At 40.4% G+C, this 12,996-nt stretch overlaps 1 protein-coding gene across 2 annotated transcripts; it reads right to left on the bottom strand.

Moving 5' to 3' along the window:
* Window positions 1-626: 626 nt before the first annotated feature.
* slc6a16a (solute carrier family 6 member 16a) lies at window positions 627-11,897 on the bottom strand. Of its 2 annotated transcripts, XM_035654915.1 has the most exons (13): window positions 11,516-11,795; window positions 11,300-11,380; window positions 6,780-7,008; window positions 6,448-6,605; window positions 5,653-5,779; window positions 5,384-5,559; window positions 4,615-4,725; window positions 4,250-4,491; window positions 3,641-3,824; window positions 2,745-2,946; window positions 2,258-2,417; window positions 1,990-2,152; window positions 627-1,748 (listed from the first exon to the last, which is right to left on the bottom strand). In XM_035654915.1, exons 3-13 carry the CDS (start codon window positions 7,006-7,008, stop codon window positions 1,404-1,406), a joined length of 2,097 nt encoding a protein of 698 aa, XP_035510808.1. In that variant the 5' UTR covers window positions 11,300-11,380; window positions 11,516-11,795; the 3' UTR covers window positions 627-1,403. The 2 variants fall into 2 exon arrangements, with proteins under 2 accessions (XP_035510808.1, XP_035510807.1); XM_035654914.1 differs by lacking the exon at window positions 11,300-11,380 and having other exon boundaries at window positions 11,516-11,897.
* Between the last annotated feature and the right edge of the window lie 1,099 nt (window positions 11,898-12,996).

The raw sequence follows: 12,996 nt of genomic DNA, 5'->3' as shown, positions 1-12,996 counted from the left end.
AGAAGTTGACAGTACAGGGGAAACTTAGTGGCAGGGGCAGTAAACAAACCTCAACAAATGGCTTATGATTTTATTAATATCGCATTATTAGGACATTTCTTTGCACTGCAGACTTTCTTTCCTTTTCAGTCTCTCAGGATGTTTTCATCTGAGATTTGTTCAGGCAGCCTATAAAATCTAATTGATAAAGCTATAATTAAGGGACTTAACCTACAAGTAAAACCTCAAATATAATTTAGTAAATTATATCAAAATACAAATTTTTTTTAACATTTAATAACATGTATGTGATTTGAAGACAAATTTGATTGGCAATATCATTAATTGCTAAACGTTTAAATTACTATTCTGCACTTCACCCACCAAGCCCACCATAGAAAACATTTCTATTCTTCAATATTCTGAGACCTTTAACAATGGCACAGTAAAAACAAATTAGAAACCCCCCGTCAACATTTCATCTACTCTTTCACAGCATAAATAAACTATATATATATATATATATTTTTTTTTTTAATCAAATGTCCATACATAAGGCCCCCATGAATATTCTCTGCGATCTCTTGAAGGCATTCTCTGTTTCATATTTGAGTGGTTATGGTGTAAATCATAAAAGACACATCCAATCAGGTTGCTGCCATCTAGAGGTTTATTTAAGTCCTCATCTAATACAGTACAATACTGCTACACTGAACTCATGTAAAAACATTGCTGACGTCTTATGAGGTAAAATGATACAAATATAATGTAAAAGGTATCTTTACTGACATATTAACATGTCATTTCACATCCAAACTAATGAACACAAATGTTCAGACACACACACACACAGCACACCACCACACACACACACACACACACACACACACATCACAGTTCCTCAAGGTAGAAATCCATATTTGGCATTAAGCTAAAAATACTCATAAAACATATTTTTGTCTGTTGCTGCCTTTCCTTTAAACACCAGTCAACTCAGTTAAAAGCAGAAACAATAGACAAACCTGGTTTGACGTGCTGGCGGCTGTCAAACCACTGGTCTAATTTCCAACTCTAAAACCTTCCGTAAATTCTTTGAATCACCAAATATAGCAGCTTGTTCCTTTTTCATCTGTGTTTTCATTTTCTGAACAGTATGATGATTCAGAAATGAATGGAGAGAGGTACAAGAAGGAGTTGTAGTTTCATCACTACAGAATCTAAAAAGCTTTTGGTTTGACTGGTAACGCACCATCAATAATATAAATAGTTAAAATAACTTGAATATGATAAATGGACGCAACCCAATAGGTGTGTTTATGACTGCCCTCCCTTCTCTTTGCAATCTCTCTTACTCTTACAATCTCTGAGGTTTAACATTTAAACATTTTGTCCTTTCACAAACATCTATCCTCCCACAGCTGTGCTCACACCCGCGTATCCAGTTCCTCATCTTCATCCTCCTGCTGGGGCAGGAGCCGGTAGTGTTCGTTGCCCATCGGCAGGAAGGCAGTCCTGGGACGAGCCTTTTCTTCCTCAGAAAGGACTTGGTGGTGGGAGTTGGAATCCAGCTGCTCTGTGGAGCTGCACTTTGTGTACAACTCGCGGTGCATCTCCTGGCCGACTGCCTCTTCAGAGCCAGTATTAGGGACACTGCGGTTCTTCAACATGGAATGGATGTAGCCAATAGGCACAGGCAAGCTGGCAAAGAGTATAAGCATGACAATCATTGCAAGGGCCCAGCCAGGGTACTCCAGAGTCATCTCAGAGGCCTGAAGAGAGGAAGAGACAGAGCATGTCAGAGAAGCATGGGCAGGCACAATACTGCTCAAGAGTTAACCGTGTTTACCACAGTACAAACAACAGCTTGAAACAAATCAGAATTTGTTATAGTAGTTATTGAGTGCAACTGGTATCTTGGTTTATATGTCCCCATAGATTGTAAACTGTAACAGTGTACTTTGAAATTAAATTCTTCTGTGTAAGACAAAAAGCTGTGGTCCAGTATCTTACTGTGTTTTGATTCCAGGAAGTGTATGTGGGCCTTTTGAAGACCATACGCAACAAACTGGCAGCCAGAAGGCCTATCATCGCCAGTAAACACACATACTTCCAAAGATATTTGTAAACCACTGGAGGGCGCCATTTGAGCATCACTTCAATGTCATCCAGGAAGCTGCAGTGATGGAAAGTTGAGTTTAAATGAGATGCATCTTTTCAGAATAAGAAATAAATACATAATTTAATAGAAAAAAAGCTTCCAGAAATGTGTGTTTCTTACCGATCTGTGCCGTAAACCCATGCCACACTAATGGTTTCAAAGATCACTACAATGACCAACGGTAGAGTTGCAGAGTAGTCATCAAACATAGTCACAAAATAGTTGCCTGAGCGCTGGGTGAACAACAGTCCCATTATGAACCCCAAAACACAGCTGGACACTGAAAGACAAAAAAGAAAACAGATATTGTGAGAAAATAGCTTTTATCTGAACAAACATGATGTATATATAAAATAATACACCACTGTATTGTCAAAACCTTGTCTGTAAATGTTTTGTGTAGTATTCAGAGGCAATAGATTTTTAAATTCTAAAGAAAAGTTAGAAAATGCTGACAGGCTTATTCAGTATACAGTCAAATATCAAAATGCACTGCCTAAGGAGAAATATTATACTGTATAAATCTTCATTTTAACCATAAATGCCTGCATGCGACTCCCTCTAATACCAAGCATTGTTTGAACTTGTGTTCATGCGTGTGCCTTACCAGTGAGAAGGGTCCGATGGCGCCCCAAGAGGCTAAAATTGTCCATCAGAGGTGTGAGGATTCCCTGCATGGTCCCAAACATGGTGCTGAGGCCCAGGTTGAGCAGCATTAGGAAGAACAGTGTGGACCAGAAGGGGCTGGCAGGGAACAGGGCCATCACCTCAGTGAAAGCAATGAATGCCAGACCGGTCCCTTCAACACCCTGCAAAGGGAAGACAGAAGAGGTGGAAAAGTCTGAAAAAGAGTTTAATAAATGTTGACTGCAGATTACAAACAAGTATTTGGTGGCTCTGTGCACCTTCGGGCAATAGCACCATACCAGATGCCCCGCTGTAGTAGTCTCTGCAGTAGGGGTGAGGGGTATATTCACTGTGCCACCAGGGCCTCATAACCAGTGCTTTATGCTTTATACTTTATTTAATGCTGAACATTTAAAACAAGCTCTGGAAGTGTTTTGCACATTTATGGTCGATCCAGCTACATAGCTACAGCTACATATCCGGCAAAAGAAGGCCACTTAAAAATATACTGCTCCTGTACCTCTGTACAGTGTAAACACTGTTAGATAACATGACTTTTAGTACCCCTTCCTCTGTTTCTTTAGTTTCTCCTTTCACTCCTCTATCACAGCACGCTTCCCTCTCCTCCAGACACCTACTAGATGCAGTGACCGATATGTTTTCTTCCTCTTGCCAGCAGGATATTTTACAGTACCTCACAGATTCCTCAGGGGTTCTGGGAACGTCAGCACTCCACCTACTTACTATTGTTATTGAAATGTTGCTTTTTTTTTTTTGCTGCTTTTATCTCTTTGTTAAAGTCATAAGATGCTTAGAACTCCTGTCTTGATAGCCCCAACATAAAGAAAGTTCATTCAAATTATATCTCAATGATACCTTATTCATCTCCTCCTCCAGACTGCAATCAGTGATGTTAGGACCCACAAAGGAGCTGTGGTGACTGTACCACTGCCTGTATTCAACTAAAGACACAGAGCCAGGATCTGTCGTGTTGATCCAAGGCCAACCAAGGGTCTGGTGAGATTCATGGGGCGTCATGGTGCTTAGGTGACCAAGATTCCTGGAAGAGGTTAGAATAAAAGGATAACATATAAGAAAGTAAATCACTCCAATATTATGGTTAATTGTCATGGTTAATTAACACGCCAAGTAATATTCCAACCTTGGGTGCTCTCATACTGTTGTATTTCATCAATCTTTGAAAGTGTTTGCCTTTAATACTTTCATCAACCTGCTGACTAATTGATTTATTACATTTACAATCCACTGCAAATATGACTGAACTCAACACATATTTAAAATATTTTTTTTCAGCCTTCAGGCAAAAATTATTTGTGATTACGGCCTTTTTTAGTATGTTCCAATTATACAAATGTGAAAGCAGTTATTTAGATTAACTAAATTAGAAATGATGTAGTTAATAAGGGGGCCAATATTATCAGTACCAATGGCAATATTGGCGCACACACATCCACACATCCGTACTTAGCCACACAGCGTAGTGCGATGTTCTTGGCACGGAAACCCAACACAACAAAAACCACTAGCGAGGCCAACACAGAAGTCATGAAGTTGATTGCGGAGACCATCAGCGCATCCCTGTGGCAGTTGTTGTGGACTGGATTGTAGGAGGAATATGCAATCACGGAGCCATAGCCCAGTCCGAGGGCAAAAAACACTTGTGTAGCAGCCTGCCGCCACACCTGCACATTACCCCAGATTTCCAGCTGAAAAACATAGAAAATCAAAGTTTCATAAAGTCTAAGTTTAATTTCCATTTGGCACTGATCAGATGAGAGTAAATTAAAAAAGGCAACAGAAATACGATTTAAAATTAAATGTGTGCTTACTTTAGGATAAAACATATAGGTGATTCCGTCCATTGCACCATCCAACATCAACCCTCTGATCAGGAAAATAAAGAGCACCACATACGGAAAGACTGAGGAAAAGTACATCACCTAAGATTTGGAAAAAGGAATGGAGGATGATTTCTGTGCCAGACATTTTAAAAGAACGGTTTTGACATTTTTGGCTTATTTGAGTGTTATCTGAAAACTGATACCACTACCATGTCCAAAGTCTGTCACTTTTGACATAATGGACATATAGTGGATGAGCATACAGACACATGGGAACAGGGGGGCACAGCTAGCCTGGCTCTATCTGGAGATATCTCTACCTGCTCACTAATTAACACCTTATATCTTGTTTATTTCATACAAAAAACATAACGATTCACAATTTTACAGCAGCTTTGTTGGAAACTATTTCTTGGCTGATCATTGCTTGATCTTTGATCTCTGCTGGTAGATGAATTTTGTTGACTCTGCGCAAAGCGCAGTTTCCACTCAGTTTCCAGTCTTGTACCGAACTAGGCTTACCAGCTGCTGGTTGTCGTTTATTTTTAAAAAGGTGCCAGCTGTGTATAATGGGTTTAGAAAATAGCGAGAACACTAGCCGCAACTCCATGCACAATATTCACCGTTGAGGTCTGCCTCCTCGATTCATCGTATTTTCCTAAAATGTCCTTTACAATGATAAAGTGTGCTGATGTATGGGTTGTTGATGTAGGGATCCCCGGGGCTGGGGCGATAAAGGGAAGAGAGGATAACTCACCTTGGCAGAGGACTTGATGCCCTTGATCATAGCCAAGGAGACAATAGCCCAAGCAGCCAATAAACAGCCCGTCATAACGGGGTTGAACTCTCCGGATTCTTGGATGGAATTTGTGATGTTAAGGGCTTTCCGAAACCAGAAATACGATGTTGGGGAAGAACTTGCACATTCTTTCACTGTTGATTGAGGACAGACAATCTTAAAGACATTGCACTGGCATCTACGTGACGTCTTATTTTGATTAACTTTTGATTAAGTTATGTCATTACCTGTGTCGTTGGTGGTTACATCAAGTGGACAATGCTCCCATGGCAGAGGATACTGAAAAGAATTACCCAGGTAGAACAGGCTCCACGCAATGATAACATTGTAGTAAAGAGCCACGTAAAAACAGACCTAGAGGAGAAGAAAGAGTTCATGAATGATTGACTTAATAAATTATCAATATTTACATAGCAAGTCCTTGAGATATAGTATATGTGCTGACCTGTATATTGTTCTGTTTAAAAAGTTATTTCAAGGTCAAAGATGTGTTTTCCAAGTGCAACACAGCAAACCTCAGATTTTTTCTAATGTATGTGTAACAGAGCCTCGAGAAAGAGAAACCCAAAAAAACATGGGCGTCTGAGCATACAACTATACGTCTGTGCGCTGCATGCGCACAGAAAGTCCCACTTCTGTTTGCCTTGTTCGGTCTGTAGAGAAAAGTGTTACGCAACAAGCTGCGAGAACTACAGAGCACGGCCTCTCTCATGTTACAGCATGGCAGGATGTCATCACTGTCCTTTCTTAAGTATACACACAGTGCGGCTAGTAAGGTGATAAAAGAGGTAGCACATGCTTTGGCTTTTTAAGGAGACAAGTGGAGAAAGTCAATATTTTCCATTCTTCAATCTCAGCCTAGTGTTCATAGTTAAAGCTCACTGCAGAATGCGGGATTTATTGCTTCTCCATTTCCCCTTCAACTGAAAATGAATCAAAGTATAACTTTTTTGGACATATATGAACAGTTCCATTCCAAACCCAGAAAAAGAAAATACACATAAAAAAAATGAAATCCTCACCATGCAGCTGGAGTAGCCGATCCCTGCCAGCTTTGGGGAGATGTGCTTCCAAACGCCGATGCTGCCCTGTCGAATGCTCTGGCCAGCTGCCAGCTCCATAAAGAACAGTGGAACTCCCACAATCAGTAAAAGAAAAACATACAGCAGCATGAAGGCCCCTGGAGGGAGGGAAGCATGGTTTATAAACATGAAGGCATATATAAAGTAGTTTATTATGTGATGTGTTGTCTTGCTGTGGTTTCCAACATCATAATTTCCATATAAACAAAGTAAAAGTTGTCAACTACAGGTTTAAAGAGAGCCACTGTGATCATTTCTTTACAGACACTCACCTCCTCCATTTTGGTGGCAAAGGTATGGGAACCTCCACACATTCCCTAGGCCCACACTGAACCCCACCTGGGCCAACACATACTGGATCTTTGAGTCCCACGCTGGCCGGTCTTCATCGGATGTCTCCATAACTCCATCTAGACCATCCGCACTTGTAAGTTGAGTTTCAGACTGGCCCTCGCTCAGCCAGACTCTGTCCTCACTGCCGTCCAGTGGAGGTTTCTCCATCTTGTCATAAACAAAAAAGAAGAGCAATAAGCTGAACTGATAAGCTAAGTAAGTTTCTTATTGACTTGGGACGGTAGCCAGGTAAAATTTCAACATCGTATGTTATGCCAAGAAACCTTTTTGCACATGGAAAAGAGATATATATTTGTACAAATAAACTTTTCCAACCACGCCTGCAAACAAAACAATGTGTGTATAGTAAGAATCTATTTTCAGGTTGGCCTAAATCAAGCGTTCTGCATCACATGGAAAACACTGAATGTGCTTTCAAGATGTCTGTTTCACATTCCAGATACCCACCGAGTCCGACTTATCACTTATCTGGCACCACAACAGTCTGTAACAATATGCAAGGGGTACAGTGTCTGGGGGGACTGACTTAAGACCACTGAGAGTCTAAAGGAGGGAATGAGAGAGTGTGTGTGTTAAACTCTGGCCTCCACCCTTCACCTGCCATGTGTAAACAAACATAATTGTCACATGTGGTGTAACTCATGCAGCACTCCAATTTCATAAATAAACAAGGAGCATATGGTCCATGTGGAGAAAAGTGAGACACTGAGATCATGTCTGTACACTGTACAGTGTCTAAACAAAACTAAAATAGTTTACTTTAAAGTTTTTATGAAATCAATATCGTCTAGCAATAGCTATTCACTGTATTACATTCTGTAATACGTTCTGCCATACCTGAGCTGGACTCAAACTCAAATACGAAAGAGAATCACAGGAAATGATGCATGCATCTAATCCAGCGTTACCGTTTTTAATTTTATTCTATGTGTCATCTTATGTGGTTTGTTATTTGAAAGCAATCCAGATGAAAAAGGCGATTAGACTAGATCTGAATTATCTGCCATTTAAATAAAATGAACAGAAAATGTCAGGGTTCACTGTTGAAAAAGAATACTCTGCATGCCAAAGAACACCAGACAATACAACACTACGGACTCTCTCTAACAAAGTTAACTCAGATGAGTAGACAAGATCCAATACGGCTTTACAAGTACCAAACTGGCTTTAGGACGTGACCTAGCTAGATGGTTTTTGTGTGCCACGTTTGGTATCAGCTGGTGAGAATGGAAAATTACAAGGGGTTCATGACCCACAAAAGTACGTGGCTGGTCAAGACACATGTCCAGATAAGTCAGGTGATTTCAGAAATACATACACACACACACACACACACAGAGTGTGAGAGAGTGACAAAAATACGCATGCACACACAAATAGAGAGGAGGGGAAGTGGGCAGAGCAGGAGCCACTGCAACTCTGGTTGAAGGATAGGATAGTCTTGGGTGACATGTGGGTGGGAGAACCCACTGGGAGGTGTTAGTTTCACATTGGTTCACACTGTGGGTGGTGCCGAGGTGCATGGGTGGACCACGTAGCGGATATAGTTGGTAACAAGGCAAGAGAAAGGTTATTAGAATTAATTTCAACATTTTGAAGACCCCTTTATCATGGACCAAAACAGGCTGATCATATATTTTAATTATTAAGCAAATAAATCACTGGTTACAGCTTTTTAAATGTGAGATGTTAACTGTTTAGACATAGCAGGATGTTTAAAGATGCCTAAAGATATTATTATAAACTATTATACATTAATCAATTATAATAATTGCTCGTTGCAGCCCTAAATTAAGTTAACATTGGATAGTGATCCAACAAGGTTACCTGAACCTCATTTAGCTGTATTACTATATTGTTAACTGATAAAGGCTGCTATCAGAAAGCTATCAGATCTGTGAGTAACCTTGGTAGAGTCAATCTGTTTCCTTTAAAAGAAAAACAAAATGCCCTTCTGAAAACAAGAGAAGCAACCTGATCCCAAAATGTAAAGTCACTCAAACAGACCTGTACATAAATGCAGATCCAGTTACACTCTTAGTGACATTGACAAGTTTGCAACAACAGCAGGCCTGTATCAGCTCTTCTGGTAGTTTGTTGATGAAGCAATTTACACACAGTTGTAATTTGTTGTAAACTGAGAAGCTGTTGTATTTCTTTTTTTTATTTTGTTTTTTCTTAAACTGTAACTGAAGACTCTAATATGCTTTTAACTTTTTATACATCTTCAAAAGAAGTGGGTAAAATAAGGAATGCCTATTGTTCAGTTTTGGGCCTTGCTTCTCTTTTGCAAAAGAACCTTCATATTTTTCAATTTCCTCCTCTTTTTCTATACTCGGCTAACTTTAAATGATCTTTTCTTGCCTCATAACCCTTTCCCCCAGCACACACACACACAGTGTGGTTATACATTTTTGTCTATTGGTCAGTCAGGGTCTATCTCTAGGTACAGTTGGGAAACAGGCAACCACACTTCTGAACTCAGTGAACAGGAATAGTAAAATGCAACCTGACTTTCATATTTATACACAACGTAAATGATCTTAGATTTATTTTAGAACGTGTTCCATTTTGTTGAACCTGCTGCAGTATGGTATATTGTGTATTGGACATATGAGGAGTAATATGCAGTTGTATACACCAACACAACTAACTACAACCTCAAAATAACCTTAAAGTTATTTCAAAACACCTCTGTGACTCAGTGTTAACTGAAAAAATACAAGTTCACAAAGTATTTATCACATGGCTGTTCTCTGCTCAGTGTAGTCAAATGTATTTTACTGTGGAGAGACTTATAGATATCTGGAGATCCATAAACACAGGTTCCTCAGACAGTTAGGGTTTTTTCTTTTGCAGCCTATATTAAAAATGCCATGATCAGCCTCTAGTTGGATACGTACTTAAACTGTAGAACATATTACTGTGGGACTCTGGGATATGCTATTTCTTTTTGTCTTTGGGATTGTGCCACTACAATTAACCAAAATACTTTTTGCCTAATGTTTATATAATTCATTCAGCGTGTCCATTACAGAAACCATTGAACAAGAGATTGATAGAAGATCAGTTTGCACATTTAATGATAAAGTGGCACACATGTCACACATACTCAGTATGTTTATGAGGATGAATGCCTAAACCAGCATGACAGACACGTGTCTGTGTCTGCAGACACCCTAACCCTCCACAAACAGGCAGAATAAAGCCCCTTTCACACATGCAGTTTTGCATGTTGACATCATGTTTGAGAAGGAGCCAGAGTCAAGTCTCTTTGGCAATCTGCCTACTCAGGACCTAGTAACCTGTCTGTAAGGCTTCCATCTTGGCTTTCATTCAATTTTCAACTCTCATTCAAGCCAGCTGCCACAAGACGAAGATCAGGTCACAAAACCTGCAACGTCTTGTCAACCTTAATAATGTTGTTGTGTCAGTACTTAAAATTAGTAACACAAGATCTATTCCAGTGTTGACATCCGCCTTGTGCAAACCGTTACACAAATGACTGTCAACACGAGGGCAATCACAAACTATAAGAAAATAATCTTGAGGATCACCTACAAAGAACTTAAAGAGGCAAACAAGGCATTCTGCTGTCAAGTAAATCACGGCTGTAGCACAACAGCATCAAGGTGATGTAGAACTATCAGCTATAATCCAATGTTCAAACAAACAGAGATCACTCAAGTTTATTTGGTCACTTTCTCTACCTGCCTCGCCATGTTTCAGGGTTGGAATTTTATCTCGGCATATATTTAATGAAAGGAAAAGGGCCAACATCCTGCACAGGCATACACTCGCAAACACACGAATAAGATCCGCTTCCCAAAACATTCACACACATATGCACAGTGTGTATGGTGGGGCCCAATGTGATATATTTTCATGGGGCCCAAAATCCCTGTGGAGCCGACCCCACACCCCACTGCCAAACAAACACACACACACACACACACACACACACATGGTATTGCATAACCTGTGTAGCCATCAATCATGAGCACACTCACTAATTTTTACCCCTTCTGTGTATAGCTTATTGCCTATAGGAGATCATGGAAAAATACCTTGACAAGCAGTCTGTCTCACTATATACACATGTCAAAAACAAATAGGCTACAGTTTGCAGACAGATGATGGTAACTGGTGTGTGGGTTCTGTACTCCATCATGTGTGATTGAAAATCAAACAGTGATTATGCGTATTAAGTCAAAGTGCTGCCTTTCAGATTTACATCCACATCAGATTCAATGTGTAGAAATTCAATTCAATGCCTAAAAATGAATAAATTATAGAATAGTTTAGAGTACAGAAACCTTCCTGTGCAGATACACTGACAGTTGTTATGGGAGTTAAAACATATCCCCGAGCACAGTGAACAGCAGGGGTATTCCTGGTAACCAATGCACAGAAACTCAGCTGCAGTGGTGGAGATTACCCGAAGTGAGGCAGACCGCAGTCATCAGGACTGACTGAGTAACGGACAAAGGAATCTGGTTGTTAGCGGTAAGACAACAAACTGTAAGTCACAAGAAAAGAGAAAATGACAGGTCAGTAAAAACAAAGAGTGAACCTTAAAAGCAATTAGTCACCAGAGCTCATGAAGCCCCGTTATTAAAGTGCAGTTTAATGCTGTTTAATGTTGTGCACATACCATGCTGACTGCACGGTCCAAGAGAGGAGTAAAGTTTCCAGTCCTGGTGTTGGTGTCTCTGCTCGCTCCCTCTTCGTCCCTTTCTGCCAAGGCAACTTTTAAACTCTTCCTCCTCGCTGGGCTTTTGATATCAGTCGTGCTCACAAACAGGGCGCGCAAGGAGGGAGAAAAGTCTCGACGGGGTAGTTTTGACAACTTGTGGCCACGTTTTAGTGTTGGAACAAACTGTCCGTAGTCGCCAACCGGAGCAGACGTGAAGAAAGTTAGTGCAGCTTGAGCCAATGGGGAGGATGAGGGGGCTGAACGGCCCTTCCCCAAAGCGCTCAGCGGGGTTGGACTACAAGAGTGCAAACTGCTGGAGGTTCCTGTGCGCGTCTCACACACACACACACACACACACAAAAACACACAAAAACACAAAAGAGAACTTGTGTCCTTACTTGGGCCACTGCTCTATACATTGCATTTAGTTTGCAGACTTTTTAAAAGCAAGCCGACAATGATAATTGCGAATGTATTCATGCAATAAGTAGGCTCCACCACAGAGCGCAGAATAAAAATGCGCAAACTGTCTGCGCCTAATGAGCGCCCAATAACTCCCAATTAAAGCCCTAAAATGACTCCCATCAGCTCAAGCAACTGACAGCACTGATTGTTGCTGCATTCTGTAACAGAAACTGAAGGAAAACACAGTTCAGAGGGATGTGAGACCAGCTAATTCACAAAACAAGATAATGAACTAATTCCGATTCCAGATTCATATGCCTTAATGTAAAGATGTGGCAAAAAATAAAAAATAAAGTTATATTGGCTCATTAAATAACCACTGGCATAAACAACTGTGGTCCCTCCGCTGAGCTAAAATAGTGGTAAATTCTCACCCCTATATGCCCTGTTACTGTTCTCAGCCACCTGTTAGAAAAGGTCCATTCCCCCTGGTGGAAGAAATGTGCCATATGAACCTAAATAGCACAAATGAATGAATTCAGGAGTTCACATATGTATGCATTGTAGCTTATGGGTCCTGTGATATTGCGGTCGCAGACCAGTTTTTTGCGGGAGATAAACAGGATAAATGTGTATATTTCTGCCTGATTTTGTAATATTTAGGGCATATCCAGATGATACAGGCAGCCTGTAATGAGAAAAATGTTTGAACTGCCATTTGAAAAGGGCACATTTGTGGGGGATTTCCTCCTGTGTATGTTACTGGGACAGCCTCCCTCTGCTGTTGGGATGCAGATTACAAGTGTCCTTCCACAAGTCAAAGCTTGGAATGAATGCAAGGCTCACCTCGGGACAGTAAATCCAAAGTTGAGTGGAGATCAGATGAAAAGCTCTCAGGCTGAGATAAGACCTGTCGTTGCTTAAAGTTATGTGTATCATATCAGCAGTAATACATGCAAAATTACTCTTTTAGATTAATTTAAACGTAGGAGAAATGTCATTTCAGCACTTTACTTGACTCATTTGTCCAAGAA

This window comes from Morone saxatilis, unplaced genomic scaffold (assembly GCF_004916995.1).
Source record: "Morone saxatilis isolate NCDOM2014 unplaced genomic scaffold, NCSU_SB_2.0 Contig14, whole genome shotgun sequence".
In the NCBI taxonomy this organism is placed as follows: Eukaryota; Metazoa; Chordata; class Actinopteri; family Moronidae; genus Morone; species Morone saxatilis.
Note: the sequence above shows the minus strand (reverse complement) of the source record. Positions and strands in the feature narration are given on the sequence as shown.

Excerpts from the sequence above, each read along its gene's own strand:
- slc6a16a (XM_035654914.1), bottom strand. Across the intron at positions 4,492-4,614 it reads CCTATATGTTTTATCCTAAA|CTGGAAATCTGGGGTAATGT; the intron begins GTAAGCACACAT and ends TATGTTTTTCAG. Across the intron at positions 3,825-4,249 it reads GCACTACGCTGTGTGGCTAA|GAATCTTGGTCACCTAAGCA; the intron begins GTACGGATGTGT and ends AACCTCTTCCAG.